Source organism: Oncorhynchus mykiss, chromosome 28, assembly GCF_013265735.2.
Source record: "Oncorhynchus mykiss isolate Arlee chromosome 28, USDA_OmykA_1.1, whole genome shotgun sequence".
Lineage (NCBI taxonomy): Eukaryota > Metazoa > Chordata > Actinopteri > Salmoniformes > Salmonidae > Oncorhynchus > Oncorhynchus mykiss.
The window spans coordinates 24,819,552-24,837,607 of NC_048592.1; the positions used below are offsets into that span (position 1 = coordinate 24,819,552).

An 18,056-nucleotide genomic window follows, 5' to 3' on the forward strand; every position below is an offset into this window, starting at 1 on the left:
TTATCTTGGCCAGGTCACAATTGTAAATTAGATCTTGTTCACAACTTGCTTACCTGGTTAAATAAAGGTGAAATAAAATCAAAATAAATAAAAAGGAACAGTGGGTTAACTGCCTTGCAACCTTACGGTTAACTAGTCCAACTCTCTAACCAACTGCCTCACGAGGAGCCCGTCTGTTACGCAAATGCAGTAAGAAGCCAAGGTAAGTTGCTAGCTAGCATTAAACTTAATCATAATCACTAGTTATAACTACACATGGTTGATGATATTACTAGTTTATCTAGCATGTCCTGCGTTGCATATAATCGATGCAGTGCACATTCGCGAAAAAGGACTGTCGTTGCTCCAACGTGTACCTAACCATAAACATCAATGCCTTTCTTAAAATCAATACACAGAAGTATATATTTTTAAACCTGCATATTTAGCTAAAAGAAATCCAGGTTAGCAGGCAATATTAACCAGGTGAAATTGTGTCACTTCTCTTGCGTTCATTGCACGCAGAGTCAGGGTATATGCAACAGTTTGGGCCGCATGGCTCATTGCGAACTAATTTGCCAGAATTTGAAGGAATTATGACATAACATTGAAGGTTGTGTAATGTAACAGGAATCTTTAGACTGATGGATGCCACCCGTTAGATAAAATACGGAACGGTTCCGTATTTCACTGAAAGAATAAACGTCTTGTTTTCGAGATGATAGTTTCCGGATTCGACCATATTAATGAATAATATGAAGGCTCGTATTTCTGTGTGTTATTATGTTATAATTAAGTCTATGATTTGATAGAGCAGTCTGACTGAGCGATGGTGGGCACCAGCAGGCTCATGAGCATTCATTCAAACAGCACTTTCGTGATTTTTGCCAGCAGCTCTGCTGTTTATGAATTCAAGCCTTTCAACCCCCAAGATTAGGCTGGTGTAACAATGTGATGTGAAATGGCAAGCTAGTTAGCGGGGTGCGCGCTAATAGCGTTTCAAACGTCACTCGCTCTGAGACATGGAGTAGTTGTTCTCCTTGCTCTGAATGGGTAACGCTGCTTCGAGGGGTGGCTGTTTTCATTTCGAGCCCAGGTAGGAGCGAGGAGAGGGACGAAAGCTATACTGTTACACTGGCAATACTAAAGTGCCTATAAGAACATCCAATAGTCAAAGGTTAATGAAATACAAATGTTATAGAGAAAAATAGTCCTATAATTCCTATAATAACTAACCTAAAACTTCTTACCTGGGAATATTGAAGACTCATGTTAAAAGGAGCCACCAGCTTTCATATGTTCTCATGTTCTGAGCAAGGAACTGAAACGTTAGCTTTCTTACATGGCACATATTACACTTTTACTTTCTTCTCCAACACTTTGTTTTTGCATTATTTAAACCAAATTGAACATGTTTCATTATTTATTTGAGGCTAAATTGATTTTATTGATGTATTATTATTACGTTAAAATAAGTGTTCATTCAGTATTGTTGTAATTGTCATTATTACAAATACATTTTAAAAATCGGCAGATTAATCGGTATCGGCGTTGAAAAATCATAATCGGTCGACCTCTAGTATGGATGGCTGTGGAGTTTCATTCTAATCTCAAATAATTCTAATCTCGTGGACCAACTTTTTAGGCCAACTGGTGTGTGTAATGCACCATCTGAGAGGTGGTGTGTGTGTTTAGGAGGATTTGGTAGGGACAGTTGCTATTTGTGAATATGCCTTAAAGATGGAAATATTAAAAGATACGTTACCTGCATGTTAGCATCACATAATTCATTGAGAGGTGCTCCTTGTCTTTGCTCACAGTTCCACTGTGTTTAATCACTCACTGGCCCGCTCCATGTGGAGTCTGACTTTGACTTCACTCCTGTGTAAGTGAGTGTGTGCAGTTTGCACTCCATGCTGTGAGTTTCTCTTAGTGCGCACGCATGCAGGCACACGCCTCCATGTCAGTCTGCCTGGACTCCTGTCTGTCTATTATCCCAGGTGTTTGATATTCATGCTCTATCAGCGTCCAGTCTCAGGCAGAGAAAGAGAGAGCTGCTTTAAAAAGGGCAGCCAACAGTGCTCTCCACGCATGGGTTCGCTCCAGCAATTACATCCTCCAGCGCCTTCTCTCCTCGCTGCGCTTTTAATTTGTTTCCAAGTGACTTTACAATGTCATCAAATAGACAGGTTTGTGGGAAAGTTGAGAGCACCTCTCTAATAGCTTCAGGTGATGCTGTTCAGAGCGACCAGGGGTGAGGCCAGGGGTGTAGCGGGGGGGGGGGGGGGGTAGTATTCTCCCCCTGCTTAAGGTTGATTCACCCTGTGGAATACAAAGCAGCATGCAGTCTTGGAGAGGGGGGAAGAAGAGGGGAGGAGAGGCAATTCTGCTGTTGTTCCACCTGAATTCATTCTCACTCCTTCTCCTCTTTCTCTTCTCTTGCGTTCTTCCCTCGCCCGCTCTCTCCACAAAGTAATCCGATCTCTCTCTGCAAACAATGGAAGCTAATGAATGTCTGACACTGAGCTTGATTATGACTGCATTCATTACACATGCACATAATTTCCAGTAGTTAAGTGTGCAGATTTATTCAAAGGACAGCTGTCAATTGACAAGGCAGAGAGAATAGCTTTTTTGTTCAATGAGGTTCAAGCACCTGTTGCATTTTGTGATATAGTGTCTGTTTCTGTGTAGGAAATTCTGTGTTTCTAATAGTAGATTGCACAGTAGCAACAATGACCAGTAACACAGTCCTTCCTCCCTCTCTGTTCTAGAAGATTGAGGAGGATGACCTGGTGTTGACCCCGGATGGTACCAGGGAGTTCCTGACCTTTGAGATCCCTCTGAGTGACTCCGGGTCGGCGGGGTTAGGGGTCAGCGTCAAGGGCAACCGCTCCAAGGAGAACCACTCTGACCTGGGCATCTTCGTCAAGTCCATCATCAACGGGGGAGCTGCCTGCAAGGTGAGTCTCATCTCTCACCTTTCATTTGAACTAATGTGCAAGTTTTCATGCTCATACAAGTAATCAATAATATGGTATTTTTGGGATAATAGTGGCCGATATTGCCACTCCTATTTGCCATATCGTTAATCTAAGCTGACTAGAAAGTATGTGTCTGCAGGGAAGCTAAAGTAATTCCCCTACCCAAGAATAGTGAACCGTCCTTTACTGGCTCAAATAACCAACCAATCAGCCTGTTACCAACCCTTAGTACTATTTTACTGTAAACATATTGCCAAGATACTTTCAGCACACGTATAGGGAAGAATGTTCAACAAGCATGCACTTACTCAAATGACTGATTGGCTGAGAGAAATTGATGATAAAAAGATTGGGGGAGCTGTTTTGTTAGACTTCAGTGCAGCTTTTGACATTATCGGTCATAGTCTGCTGATGGAAAAACTTGTTATGGCTTTACACCCCCTGCTATATAGTGAATAATGAGTTACCTCTCTAACAGAACACAGAGGGTGTTCTTTAATGGAAACCTCTCCAACATAATCCAGGTAGAATCAGGAATTCCCCAGGGCCGCTGCCTAGGCCCATTTTACTTTTTTCAATCTTTACTAATAACATGGCACTGGCTTTGAGTAAAGACTGTGTGTCTATGTATGCGGATGACTCAACATAATACACGTCAGTTACTACAGTGAGTGAAATCACAGCAACACTTAGTTGCAGTTTTTTTTTTAAAGAGTTGCAGTTCGTTTTTGAATGGGAGGCAAGGAATAAGTTAGTCCTAAATATTTCAAATTAAAAGCATTGTATTTGGGACAAATCATTCTCTAGACTTAAAAATAATAATGTGGAAATTGAGGAAGTTGAGGAGAATAAACTGCTTGGAGTAACCCTGGATTGTGAACTGTCATGTTCAAAATATGTTAATACAACAGTAGCTAAGATGGGGAGAAGTCTGTTCATATTGAAGCGCTGCTCTGCCTCCTTAACATTATCATTAAGGCAAGTTCTACAGGCCCTAGTTTTGTCGCACCTGGATTACTGTTCAGGTGCCACAAAGAGGGACCTCGGGAAAATAAAAATTGGCTCAGAACAGGGCAGCACAGCTAGCCCTTGAATATACTCTGAGATTTAAAATGAATAATATGTACGTACATTTCTCAAGGCTCAATGGAGGAGAGATTGACTTCATCACTACTTGTTTTTATAAGAAGTTTAAACTACTAGCACACAGCTCAGACAGCCTTGCATACCGCACAAGACATGCCACCAGTGTCTTCACGATCCCCAAGTCCAGAACAGTCTATGGGAGGCACACCTTATGGAACAGTGGGTACTGTGAAGAGACACACACACACACACACACACACACAGGCACATACCCATAAGACACACATACACATGTATTGTAGAGTAGTGGCCTGAGGGCACACGCTTAATGTGTTGTGAAATGTCACGTCATGTAATATTTGAAATAGTATTAAACTGCCTTAATGTTTCTGGACCCCAGGAAGAGTAGCTGCAGCCTTGGTATCAGCTAATAGGGATCCTTAATAAATACAAATATACCAGACTAACCATCCTATTAGCATCTTATGTCTAGCAGTTCTGATAGCTGTTCTGTCTAATTTGACAGAGATACAACTTCATTGCTTTTTCTGCTATTCATTATTGTACTGCCAGTACAGTTGCCTGTGTCTGAGCTCTTGCCAACTCCTTATGGAATTAAGTGACCTGGGCGTCATTTGTTGCTTGGTGTGACAAGGAGTTGGCAAGAACACAAACAGATCTGGGACCAGGCTAACATTATAGTGCTAATGCATTGAACAGCCTGATTGTGCGTGTTGACTGATTCTCATCCTACCTGTCATATCCTGCGTGAACAGGATGGAAGGCTGCGGGTCAACGACCAGCTGATAGCGGTGAACGGGGAGTCGTTGCTAGGCAAGACCAACCAGGAAGCCATGGAGACGCTAAGGAAGTCCATGTCGGTAGAGGGCAACAAGCGGGGGATGATTCAGCTGATTGTGGCCAGGAGGGTCACTAAACGCAACGAGGTAGGCCTGACCATCTCTTAAAGCTGTGGAGATTATACGACTAACACCAGCCGTGGGTGGGCTCATAGTAATTGCTGGAACAGAATGAATGGAAAGGTGTCAAACGCATAAGAACATGCATTCCTTTCCAACCATTACTATGAGCCGTCCTCCTCTCACCAGCCTCCACTGACTAACATGCTTGTATGCTGAAATCTGTTTTTTAACCCACAGGGTGTCTATGTGTGATGTTAGGCTTGTTGGAGGCTTTGGAGGCAGCGTCTGAGAGCAGTGTGGCTCCATTCTTCTTTCCTCAGTCACTGCCATTGCTAATGTATTGTTTGTTTTTTCTCGTTCAATTGTCAAATTAAAGATTCATGAATTCTGTTTTCTATATGCAATTCTTTAGCAGAAAATGGTGTCATTTTTATTAAAATGCACAATATTCCTGAATAAGATAAAGACCACCCGTTACTCTGTCATGATACCTTTTGACATTTCTCTCAAGACTGGTCTTTTAAAATTTTTTTTTTTTTTTTTTTTAAACCTTTTCAAAAACACTTGATAGTTGTTCAGTTACCATTAACACGCACCCTCCCACATGTATTCTCCGTGTTAAATTCCAAAGCCACTATTCTGGACTAGAGAGCTATGTTAGGAATATGATGAAAGATCAGCTAGTCCGGTTGGGTCACAGCAGTTCACATGACATGAACTGCATCCCAAAATGGCTCCCTATTTAATGCAATAATGTTAAACATGATCGATAGGGCTCTGGTCAAGAAAAGTACTACAGTGCCGTGCGAAAGTATTCGGCCCCCTTGAACTTTGCAACCTTTTGCCACATTTCAGGCTTCAAACATAAAGATATAAAACTGTATTTTTTTGTGAAGAATCAACAAGTGGGACACAATCATGAAGTGAAACGACATTTATTGGATATTTCTTTTTTAACAAATCAAAAACTGAAAAATTGGGCGTGCAAAATTATTCAGCCCCTTTACTTTCAGTGCAGCAAACTCTCTCCAGAAGTTCAGTGAGGATCTCTGAATGATCCAATGTTGACCTAAATGACTAATGATGATAAATACAATCCACCTGTGTGTAATCAAGTCTCTGTATAAATGCACCTGCACTGTGATAGTCTCAGAGGTCCGTTAAAAGCGCAGAGAGCATCATGAAGAACAAGGAACACACCAGGCAGGTCCGAGATACTGTTGTGAAGAAGTTTAAAGCCGGATTTGGATACAAAAAGATTTCCCAAGCTTTAAACATCCCAAGGAGCACTGTGCAAGCGATAATATTGAAATGGAAGGAGTATCAGACCACTGCAAATCTACCAAGACCTGGCCGTCCCTCTAAACTTTCAGCTCATACAAGGAGAAGACTGATCAGAGATGCAGCCAAGAGGCCCATGATCACTCTGGATGAACTGCAGAGATCTACAGCTGAGGTGGGAGACTCTGTCCATAGGACAACAATCAGTCATATATTGCACAAATCTGGCCTTTATGGAAGAGTGGCAAGAAGAAAGCCATTTCTTAAAGATATCCATAAAAAGTGTCGTTTAAAGCTTGCCACAAGCCACCTGGGAGACACACCAAACATGTGGAAGAAGGTGCTCTGGTCAGATGAAACCAAAATGGAACTTTTTGGCAACAATGCAAAACGTTATGTTTGGCGTAAAAGCAACACAGCTGAACACACCATCCCCACTGTCAAACATGGTGGTGGCAGCATCATGGTTTGGGCCTGCTTTTCTTCAGCAGGGACAGGGAAGATGGTTAAAATTGATGGGAAGATGGATGGAGCCAAATACAGGACCATTCTGGAAGAAAACCTGATGGAGTCTGCAAAAGACCTGAGACTGGGACGGAGATTTGTCTTCCAACAAGACAATGATCCAAAACATAAAGCAAAATATACAATGGAATGGTTCAAAAATAAACATATCTAGGTGTTAGTATGGCCAAGTCAAAGTCCAGACCTGAATCCAATCGAGAATCTGTGGAAAGAACTGAAAACTGCTGTTCACAAATGCTCTCCATCCAACCTCACTGAGCTCGAGCTGTTTTGCAAGGAGGAATGGGAAAACATTTCAGTCTCTCGATGTGCAAAACTGATAGAGACATACCCCAAGCGACTTACAGCTGTAATCGCAGCAAAAGGTGGCGCTACAAAGTATTAACTTAAGGGGGCTGAATAATTTTGCACGCCCAATTTTTCAGTTTTTGATTTGTTAAAGTTTGAAATATCCAATAAATGTCGTTCCACTTCATGATTGTGTCCCACTTGTTGTTGATTCTTCACAAAAAAATACAGTTTTATATCTTTATGTTTGAAGACTGAAATGTGGCAAAAGGTCGCAAAGTTCAAGGGGGCCGAATACTTTCGCAAGGCACTGTATGTATTGCAGTGTTTCCCAATTCCAGTCCTCCAGTACCCCCAACAGTACACGTTGTCGAAGCCCCGGACAAGCACACCTCATTCAACTTGCCAAATAATCATCAATCCCTCAATAAGTTGAATCTGCTGTTTTTGTCCCGGGTTAAAACAACAATGTGTGTTGTAGGACTGGAGGTGGGAAACACTGAGCGAGTGAATAGGGTGCAATTTGGGAGGCAGTCTTGCTCTCCTCTTAGCCTCCATGTCCCGAGGCATGCTGGGGGAATTAGTGACGACTGGCCATCCAAGTTACACATGACTTTTTTTCATTTAAATGTTATGTTGATACGCTGCAGACTCACTCTGTCCCTTGCTCGCTCCCTCTCTCTTTCTCTCTACCGCCTTCCCTCTCCACATTTCAATGTCATAATATTTCTGCATACTCCATCCTGGCTTGATCACTTATCTATTGGAGGGCTGTGTCTACTCTGCAACGGTGGATTTGGTTGTTGTAGTGTGTACTGTGTGCCTCTTGCTACAGTACATGTCAGACCTGTGATTTCCCATGGTGCAGCTGGTAATTGGAAGCAGAGCGGGGGCTAAGTGCTAAGCCATGCGCTGCCGTCAGGTTGCAGGCTGTGCTGTGGAGAAGCCAAGGGTGAGAGCAGAGCAGAGAACACTGGCTATGAGGTACACACACACAGGAAGACTCATCAATATCTGCATCATGGGTACAGCTGTGGGGATGGCTTAGACTAGAGCATTATGGTTCTAGGTGTCTATATAGAAGGATGCTTTATTGATACATTTTTCTTGCAGTCCACAGAATGTGTGACGTATTTGAGCCATAGTGGAACTCGACCAAGGTCCTAGACATTCATGTGGCACAGCTTGATGGAAAGGTTGTACTCCTGTCTCCCATCAACTCACACCATCCCTCTCTTTCTGACTTATCCTCCTAACTTGACCTCTTCAGGGTAATAATCAGTGGCAAACTATTTTGAATCTGAACTGCTATTTCCTCAGTACTAAACCCCCACGCAGGGCTATTCTATTCAGACAAATGCCTTAATCACATTTCTGACCCAATAGAGTTCAGCCTAGCACCAGTTTAATTATAGGATGGACTATGCAATGAGTAGAGCAGTGATTTGTTGACAGGCACACATGTACAAACGATATGCCCACTCTGCAGCTGGTTTCATTAACCATCTAATTTAAAGTAAAGACAGGCTGACTTCCAACAGTCTGTAGGCATTTGACCTCTCTAGAAATAATTTTCCAGATCTCCACCCCCAGTCATTTGGTTCTACACCCGTTTTTACTCCTACTTCTACACCTGTTTTTACTCCTACTTCTACACCTGTTTTTACTCCTACTTCTACACCTGTTTTTCTCCTACTTCTACACATGTTTTTCTCCTACTTCTACACATGTTTTTACTCCTACTTCTACACCTGTTTTTACTCCTACTTCTACACATGTTTTTACTCCTACTTCTACACCTGTTTTTCTCCTACTTCTACGCCTGTTTTTACTTCTAAGCCTGTTTTTACTTCTAAGCCTGTTTTTACTTCTAAGCCTGTTTTTACTCCTACGCCTGTTTTTACTCCTACGCCTGTTTTTACTCCTACACCTGTTTTTTCTCCTGCGCCTGTTTTTACTCCTACGCCTGTTTTTACTCCTACGCCTGTTTTTACTCCTACGCCTGTTTTTACTCCTACGCCTGATTTTACTCCTACGCCTGTTTTTACTCCTACGCCTGTTTTTACTCCTACGCCTGTTTTTACTCCACCTGTTTTTACTCCTACACCTGTTTTTACTCCTACGCCTGTTTTTACTCCTACACCTGTTTTTACTCCTACACCTGTTTTTACTCCTACACCTGTTTTTACTCCACCTGTTTTTACTCCTACACCTGTTTTTACTCCACCTGTTTTTACTCCTACACCTGTTTTTACTCCACCTGTTTTTACTCCACCTGTTTTTACTCCTACACCTGTTTTTACTCCTACACCTGTTTTTACTCTCATTTTACTAGCTGAGGGAGCAGCCAGGTCTGCTTGGTGAATGTTGAGCAGTTTCTGCATTAAATGAACTGAACCTGCCTGTATCACACCTGTCTCTGTTATCAGCACGTTTATCAAACGTAGGAAATGAAGGCGCTATGGGTTGATTATTCACTGATGACATTTCCTCTTGTTGTGATGCACATCAGTCTTCATGCTAATAAGTCATTTTCTTCACCTTGAGCCATGAATACAGAAACCGTTGCACTTCAATGGCTGGTTTCCCAAACTCATTAAACTAGTCCTGGACTAGGAAGTTCTTTAAATTAAGTCTCTCCACTGTGAATGCGTTTTACACTTGGACTAGGCTTAATATGTGTCAGGATATCAGCGTGTATAGTTAAAATCTGTGAGAGAGGAGATTCTAAGTGCAAACAGTGAGGGCATCCTCACCATAGAGATTCTATTGATTCCATGTAATTCTATGGTCCACACACATTCAACCCCACTTCCTCCCCAGCTCCTCAGTCATGTGTGTTTAAAAGTGTCCAAGGCAGTAAATGACCTATTTGGCCAATAAACAGTGGTGTGTCAGATAGCCCCTTGAGGAAAGTGGCACCTTGCTGCTCTCCTGTGGGGGAATGTTCTTCTCAGCAGGCATCTTAACAGCTATTGAAAATCCATAGTCATTTATCAAGCTATCCTAACCATGGTCGTGGTGGTGTTGTGGATAATATTAGCATGAACCTGCCTGCCTAACCTGCCTCTACAGGTCTGTCATTTATCTATATAGCCTAGCTGTGGTGGTGCTGGGCCTATGTAGCATGAACCTAGCCTGCCTCTGCAGGTCTGTCATTTATCTAGCTAGCCTAGCTGTGGTGGTGCTGGGGCTATGTAGCATGAACCTAACCTGCCTCTACAGGTCTGTCATTTATCTAGCTAGCCTAGCTGTGGTGGTGCTGGGCCTATGTAGCATGAACCTAGCCTGCCTCTGCATGTCTGTCATTTATCTAGCTAGCCTAGCTGTGGTGGTGCTGGGCCTATGTAGCATGAACCTAGCCTGCCTCTGCATGTCTGTCATTTATCTAGCTAGCCTAGCTGTGGTGGTGCTGGGGCTATGTAGCATGAACCTAACCTGCCTCTACAGGTCTGTCATTTATCTAGCTAGCCTAGCTGTGGTGGTGCTGGGGCTATGTAGCATGAACCTAGCCTGCCTCTGCAGGTCTGTCATTTATCTAGCTAGCCTAGCTGTGGTGGTGCTGGGGCTATGTAGCATGAACCTAACCTGCCTCTACAGGTCTGTCATTTATCTAGCTAGCCTAGCTGTGGTGGTGCTGGGGCTATGTAGCATGAACCTAGCCTGTGTCTACCGGTGCAACCGGTCCCTCACAGACGGGGTGATGGATCATCTCTAGGTTTAGCTGTAGTCGCTGCTGCAATCCCACAGTGAGTGAAATAGCCATAATAGGGTTGTGGCTTTGAGCTAGAATGACAAAACACGAGCTCAAATATCAAGATTTAATCCAAATGTACTTAAGGGAGAATTTCTGTCTCATACTGCACATTTCCAGTATAATAAGGATTCCTTCATACAATGTATTGATTGTGCCGGTCTTCCCAATGCCTCTGTATGTGTAGATGGAGGCCTCTGGGAGCCCCCTGGGACCGGAGCAGACCCTCAACTCCACCCTGCTGGACGACAGGGAGCGGCGGATCTCCCACTCCCTGTACGGAGGCATAGAGGGCCTGGACGACAACCTGATGCCACGGCAGACACTAATGGGCCGAATGATGGGTGAGTCAGGTCCCCCCAATAGCTTCTCACAGCCTTACTGCTGGGTTAGCACCAGCTCTTCTCACAGCCTTACTGCTGGGTTAGCACCAGCTCCTCTCACAGCCTTACTGCTGAGTTAGCACCAGCTCTTCTCACAGCCTTACTGCTGGGTTAGCACCAGCTCTTCTCACAGCCTTACTGCTGGGTTAGCACCAGATCCTCTCATAGCCCTACTGCTGGATTAGCACCAGATCTTCTCATAGCCCTACTGCTGGGTTAGCACCAGATCCTCTCATAGCCTTACTGCTGGGTTAGCACCAGATCCTCTTACAGCCGTACTGCTGGGTTAATGCCAGCTCTTGTCATTCACACATCACACTCTACAAACTGTAAACTAACAGGGTTGATAAGAGCCAATTTACACCTGAGCCAAGCTGAGATGTGTGTTACTTAAAAAAAAAAAAGCCCTATTAATTAAAACAGAACTAATAGGACACAGTTTGATTATTCATACGGCTAAAAAAGTATTCACGTCTAACCATGCGTAATATTAGAAGGCAGTTCCATGGTAACAGTGACATTGACTCAGATCTTTGACTTTAAAATGTATGTCAAACAATAACCAATGATTCCAAAGTTAAACAAACCATACAGCTCTATGCACAAGGACTAGTTTGAACAATTTCCACAGAAAATTGCAACGTTTGCAAACAGAATGGCGGTTTGTGCTGTTTGTGCCTTCATTCTGTTACCAAACTGGGTGGACTGGAATAGGTGCAGCACTATCTTCTGTTGTAACACCTGGCCTAGCTGTTGGTTGGCTGGCTGGTATCTAAAACCTGTGATTGATTGAATCTCTGTGGCGCAGTTGTGACCGAACCATTTAAAAGCTGTCCTCCCATCAAACTGCCTGCTGTTCTGTCTGTCTGTCAGCCCAAGGCCCTCACACACACACACACACACAGTATGGACACACACACAGTTTGGTTACACAAACAGTACTGTTCCTCTCTTTCAGGGTCAGCCTGAGGAGCTGACAGAACAGGCAGACTCCAAACAGAGAGCTCAGGGATTCACAGAGCACACAAACCACTGAATCAATCAGAAGGTCTGCACTACACCATACAAGGGCCCTGAGCTGTAAATTGTCTGACCTTTTCCCGTACATTTTCCGAGACATTAAGATCTACTGAAAGTTGAACTCCTAGCACAGTCAGTTACTCCATTTCCTGTGTTGGCAAACCAGGTGGTCGCAGATCATTTAATCTACTGTAAACACACACATTGGGGTCCGCAGGGGAATGTACTACTTTCTCTATTGGAGTAGCCCTAAACTCATTTTCTTAAAGGAAAGGTTCACCCATTTTGAATGTTATATAGTTTTTGTGCATCTCTGAGTGATGTACTATCAATTTTCTGGGTAATTCAATGTGTATCTGAGTTGTTGGCCTTCAAGCAGGGAGAAATCCGTCCTGTATGACGTAGCACCGTGATAGTCGCTCTCACCATACTGGCAGTTAATAGGAATACCACTTTTAGATTGCGAAAACGTCCATCATAGATTTCAATACTGACTGATGTCATAACTTGGGAGGATGTCTTCTATTGAATGAGCTATTGATCATATTTGTCTCAACTTTTTCCCGTTTTGTCTGCCTCTTTAGTCCAGGATGCATTGCATGGTGCCGATGCCAGAGATCCTTTCTAGGGAGTTTTTCCTAGCCACCGTGCTTCTATACCTGCATTGCTTGCTGTTTGGGGTCTTAGGCTGGGTTTCTGTACAGCACTTTGAGATATCAGCTGATGTAAGAAGGGCTTTATAAATCAATTTGATTTGATTATAGAAAAGAGCTAGGAATCCAATGAATGAAGGAACCTATAACGCCCCACCCAGTAGACTGTCGATGAATTGTGTTCACGTTGGCATGCTGCGTCACGTGGTTGCTAATCGTTACTCAATCCCTTCTCAAAGTCAGTGTATATGTCAAGAAAAGTGCCTATTTTCCTTTAAAGTACGTAATGTCATGATAGCAAGTTAATTATTGGACATCTTGGGAAAGATTTGTAATGTTTAACTTCTTGTTGATGTAATTTGTGCTAATGTTTTGTCTGAGCTAGTGCTCAATAGACTCCCATTCACTCCTTGAAGGAGACTGCTCCTTGTATCAGAATCACCTAGAATGCACCGTACAGCCCATTGATGGACAACATTTCCCATCTCCTCAAAAGTATAGATATTCATCTCGGTTGTGTGCCTCACTTGTGGGCCTTATATTCAAGTCATTCTGGTTAGAAAAGCAAATGTTTTAACTTTGACTTTGATTCATAGCGATGCTTATTTAGCGAAGCTTATTTCTCCATATGTCTTGGCAGGCCTAGAGTTAGGAATTGCCAGTGAGGCTTTGTGTTAATGTCAGATTGAAAGTGGTTGGAATAGAGTTAAAGCCCTTTATAAGCCAGAAGATGTTTGTCTCAAATGGTACCTTATTCCCCACAGTAGTTCAGTAGTAGTCTATGGGCCAGGATAGACTGTGCTGCGTTCAGATTACAGTCAGACCAGGCAGCAGGAATACCTGTGGACTAGCTAGTTTAAAAAAACAGTGCGTCCAAAATTCTAAACTGAATAAATACATATCACTTTGTACCTCAACACTTCTATGCTCGACTTGATGATGTTGCTAAATATATCCTGAGAATACAATGGCATAATGAGTTAGTTGTATTGTTTTAGTTAAGACTTAACACCCGGTTTGGCTTCGCCTGATTTCTCTGATCATTTTCCTATTGTTGTGCAGGCCTACCCCACTGCTATGACAATTAGAGGATTAGATGTTTCTTGAGTTAATTATTCTCATCTTTAGGCAACGGCTCGTTCTTCAAGAAGTGGACCGAAGGCAATTTCCCTGCTTATGTGAATTATGCAGATGGACTTGGACAGTAGCAAAATAAAACCCTCCTTTTCCTGCATCCCTCGCCCAATTATTCTCACCTCCAGACTCTATCTCCCATTTAATCTGGCCTGGCATTCCTCTCGGCTATTAAATCCTGCTTCTCTTCAGTATTCACCGGCATGTTGCCACATAAAGTATCTGATAATTGCTTTTACTGAAGACGAGACAATTCTGTAAAAACGCTGCAACTATTGTTCCTTTGTCGCGATGTCTATTTTTATTAGGGCTACTGTAAACTGTAATGAAAGTGTAATAAATAAATCCCACCGAGTCAGGTGCTTTGAGTTCTGCTCACCATTGTTGGTAAAATAGTGACCTTGGATTGGTCTACAAAAGACTTTGTAAGTCTCAAACGCCACCCTATTTCCCATATAGTGCACTACTTTTGACCAGGGCCCATAGAGTAGTAGTGTACTATAAAGGGAATGGGGTGCCATTTGGGACCCATAATAACATTCTTAGGTATGGATGGATGCCTGCCAAAAAAGTTGATTGCTTCTAGAAAAAAGCATGAACAGAAGTAGATTTATTCATTGGTCTACTCGGTGCCTGCCACCTTCATTCCTACTCACCTACAGTCGTGTTTCATTACAGAGCCATTGAGCCTTGTCAACTAATCATCAAGCCCTTGACTAGGTGAATCAGGTGAGCTAGTTCAGGGCTACAACAAAGTTGTGGAACGTCTGGGGGTCCGCGAGGAGAACGTCTGGGGGGGTCCACGAGGAGAGGTTTTAGACCAACTGCCTTAGAAGACCAATGTACACTGCTTTAGGGCTCACACACACCAGAGTTCCCCGAAAAGACACACACACACACACACAGCAGGGATAGAGACGACAGGAACAACACTCTAAATTTACGCAAGCATGCACGCACAAACACACACACACAGTCCCTCTGCTCTATTTACATTGTAGTCATTTAGCAGACGCTCTTATCCACAGTGACTTACAGTAGCAATTAGGTTTCAGTGCCTTGCTCAAGGGCACATCGACAGATTTTTCACGTAGTATGATCGTGGATTCAAACCAGCGACCTTTTGGTTGCTATTGAGACTGGTGAGTCTGTGAACTTTCAGCACACCACGATTCATCAATCCAGCCATGCTAGCTGGCCGGGCAGTGTGGAACTATGGTTATATTTAGTACCACACAGATTCTCAGTGTGAAAGGATATGAGAAACAAACACTAACCCTGGCGCAAGGCCTCACGTCCCGGGTGGAAAGTCCTGTATTCCTGCCATGAGACCCAAGCAGATTTCTAACACAAACTTTTCTCTCCGTCATTGTGGAGTGCTATTATACAGCATTGAAACCACCCTTCTTCAGATGCTCAGTTACCGCCAAAGACAGGATAGCGTCATGCATTGCATAGCAATGTGTTTTTAAATCCCTCTATTGGACACAAAGAAAGGGGAAGGTTTTTTGCCTTGCTCGGTGAGCGTGCCAAAGTCAATAGTTTTCCGTTTTTCACAATGCCACAGCTTGCATTAAGCACACTATAATGACACTTGACAATGTCATGCCAGATGCTGCCAAACACAGCATGGTGATTTAAATAGGAACTGATTGAGAATTTCACTCTGGGTCTGCTTTTAAATGAAAGCATGTATTGTGGTAAATTAGTTACGTGTTATATCAAAGGATCAAATGTCCAATGAATATCAAATGAACGCTTTAAATGTGTTTATTGTGTGATGTATATCAAAGCCTTCTCCAATCATGCTTCTCTGTTTTGTCCTATAGGTAACTACCAGCTCTCCCCTACAGTCAACATGCCCCAGGACGACACAGTCATCATCGAAGACGATAGGCTGCCAGTACTTCCTACCCATCTCTCTGACCAATCGTCTTCCAGCTCACATGACGATGTGGGGGTCCCTCCCCCCTGGGCCAAAGAGATTCAAATTCAGAATGAGAGGTGAGAGGACAAAGTCCCAAATGGCTCCCTACATAGTGGCCTATGGTCCCTGGTCAAAAGTAGTGCACTACGTAGGGAGTAGGGTGCCATTTAGGACTTATTTCAGCACTGGCTCATTACCTTCTGTTACCTCAGTCAAACACACGACACACATTTCATCTCCACGAACACCGCTTAGGGTTTCTGTGTATATCAGCTGTTAGTGTGTCACGCGTAACATTTGTTTTGATAATCGGGACCATGTTTTGCTAAGGTTTCGCAATGGAATGCTAGTATTATTTCAGTTGTACTAATTTAGACCTAGTACTGTGTGTTCAAAATATTCCACTGTTTCTTTCTACGCTGAAATACACTGTAGGTATATATTTTTCTTTATACTGTATGTTGAAACATAAGGTCAATGTGTCTCCTATGTTTGCTGAAGCATCTGATTTTGAAAGGAAACCTGCTACCCACTTAACTGGGACTGCATCCCAAATGACACCCTTTTCCCTATATAGTGCACTACTAGAGCCCAATGACCCTGGTCAAAAGTAGTCCTGTAAATACGAATAGGGTGTCATTTGGGTAGTAGCCTGGACGTGAAGGGCTTTTGCCACCATGTGATGAGGAGGCCCAGTCAGTTCCCATCAGTGGGGCTGGGATGGTCTGAGTGGGTGGTGATTGTAACTGGGCCAGCCCAGTCAAATTAGTCTCTGCTGTAATCAGTGGCTCCTCAGGTATGGTCCTGACTCGAAGAGCTGCAGTGGCTTGATTTGATGATTGGAAGACATTGATGATGACTGTTTGATTTGCACGAGAGTAATCTCATCCTGTCCTTCTCTTCTCTCTCTTTCTCTATCCTTTATCCTCTCACTCACTTTCACTTACTTTGTCTGTCGTTGTCTCTCTCCATCACTGCCTTCCCCCCTCTCCTCCTGTAGCCCTCTGAGCCCTGATGACACCGACCCAGACGGAGCCTTTCAGAGGGAGGGCTTCGGCAGACAGAGCATGTCTGAGAAACGGACAAAGCAGTTTGGAGATGCCGGTCAGCTGGAGATCATCAAGACACGCAAGTCCAAGAGCATGGATCTAGGTACTAACCCAAACATCCACCCATGTCCCTTTCCTACCTCTCATTGACACTCTATAGGTCAGCTCCTCCTGGAACCAATGGCACAATGTTTTAGGTCGGTTTACCAGAGAGATTAAGCCCTAGTCCTCTGTCTGTGAATACCCAAATTAGGCACATACATTACATGACCAAAAGTATGTGGACACCTGTTTGTCGAACATCTCATTCCAAAGTCATGGACATTAATATGGAGTTGGCCCCCCTTTTCTGCTATAACAGCCTTCACTCTTCAAGGAAGGCTTTCCACTAGATGTTGGAACATTGCTGCGTGAACTTGCTTCCATTCAGCCACAAAAGCATTATTGCGGTCAGGCACTGATGTTTGGAGATTTGGCCTGCCTCTCAGTTGGTGTTCCAATTCATCACAAAGGTGTTTGAGGGGGTTGAGGTCAGGGTTCTGTACAGGCCAGTCAAGGTCTTCTACACTAATCATGACAAACCGTTTCTGTATGGACCTCGCTTTGTGCACGGAGGCATTGTCATGCTGAAACAGGAAAGGGCCTTCCCCAAACTGCTTGAAGCACAGAATCGTCTAGAATGTCATTGTATGCTGTAGCTTTCAGATTTCCCTTCACTGGAACTAAGGGGCCAAGCCCGAACTATGAAAAATAGCCACAGACCATTATTCCTTCTCCACCAAACGTTAGTTGGCACTATGCATTGGGGCAGGTAGTTTTCTCCTGGCATCCGCCAAACCCATTTGGCAGATGGTGAAGCGCGATTCATCACTCCAGTTCAATGGCGGGGAACTTTACACCACTCCAGCAGATGCTTGGCATTGCGCATGGTGATCTTAGGCTTGTGTGCGGCTCAGCCGTGAAAACCCATTTCATGAAGCTCCCAACAAACAGTTATTGTGCTGACGTTGTTTCCAGAGGCAGTTTGGAACTCGGTAGTGAGTGTCGCATCCGAGGACAGACTATATTTA

At 43.5% G+C, this 18,056-nt stretch overlaps 1 protein-coding gene across 9 annotated transcripts in view; it reads left to right on the forward strand.

Annotated features, from left to right (window-relative positions):
- LOC110508784 (partitioning defective 3 homolog) overlaps positions 1-18,056 on the forward strand; it is a 227,961-nt gene that overhangs the window by 132,067 nt on the left and 77,838 nt on the right. For 8 of the 9 annotated variants that reach the window (XM_036966637.1, XM_036966638.1, XM_036966640.1 and 5 more), the window contains 5 exons: positions 2,754-2,942; positions 4,826-4,996; positions 11,008-11,164; positions 15,840-16,014; positions 16,938-17,089. In XM_036966637.1, coding sequence (XP_036822532.1) covers positions 2,754-2,942; positions 4,826-4,996; positions 11,008-11,164; positions 15,840-16,014; positions 16,938-17,089 — 844 coding nt within the window. The remainder of the gene's footprint in view (positions 1-2,753; positions 2,943-4,825; positions 4,997-11,007; positions 11,165-15,839; positions 16,015-16,937; positions 17,090-18,056) is intronic. The other variant, XM_036966639.1, reaches the window with a different exon arrangement.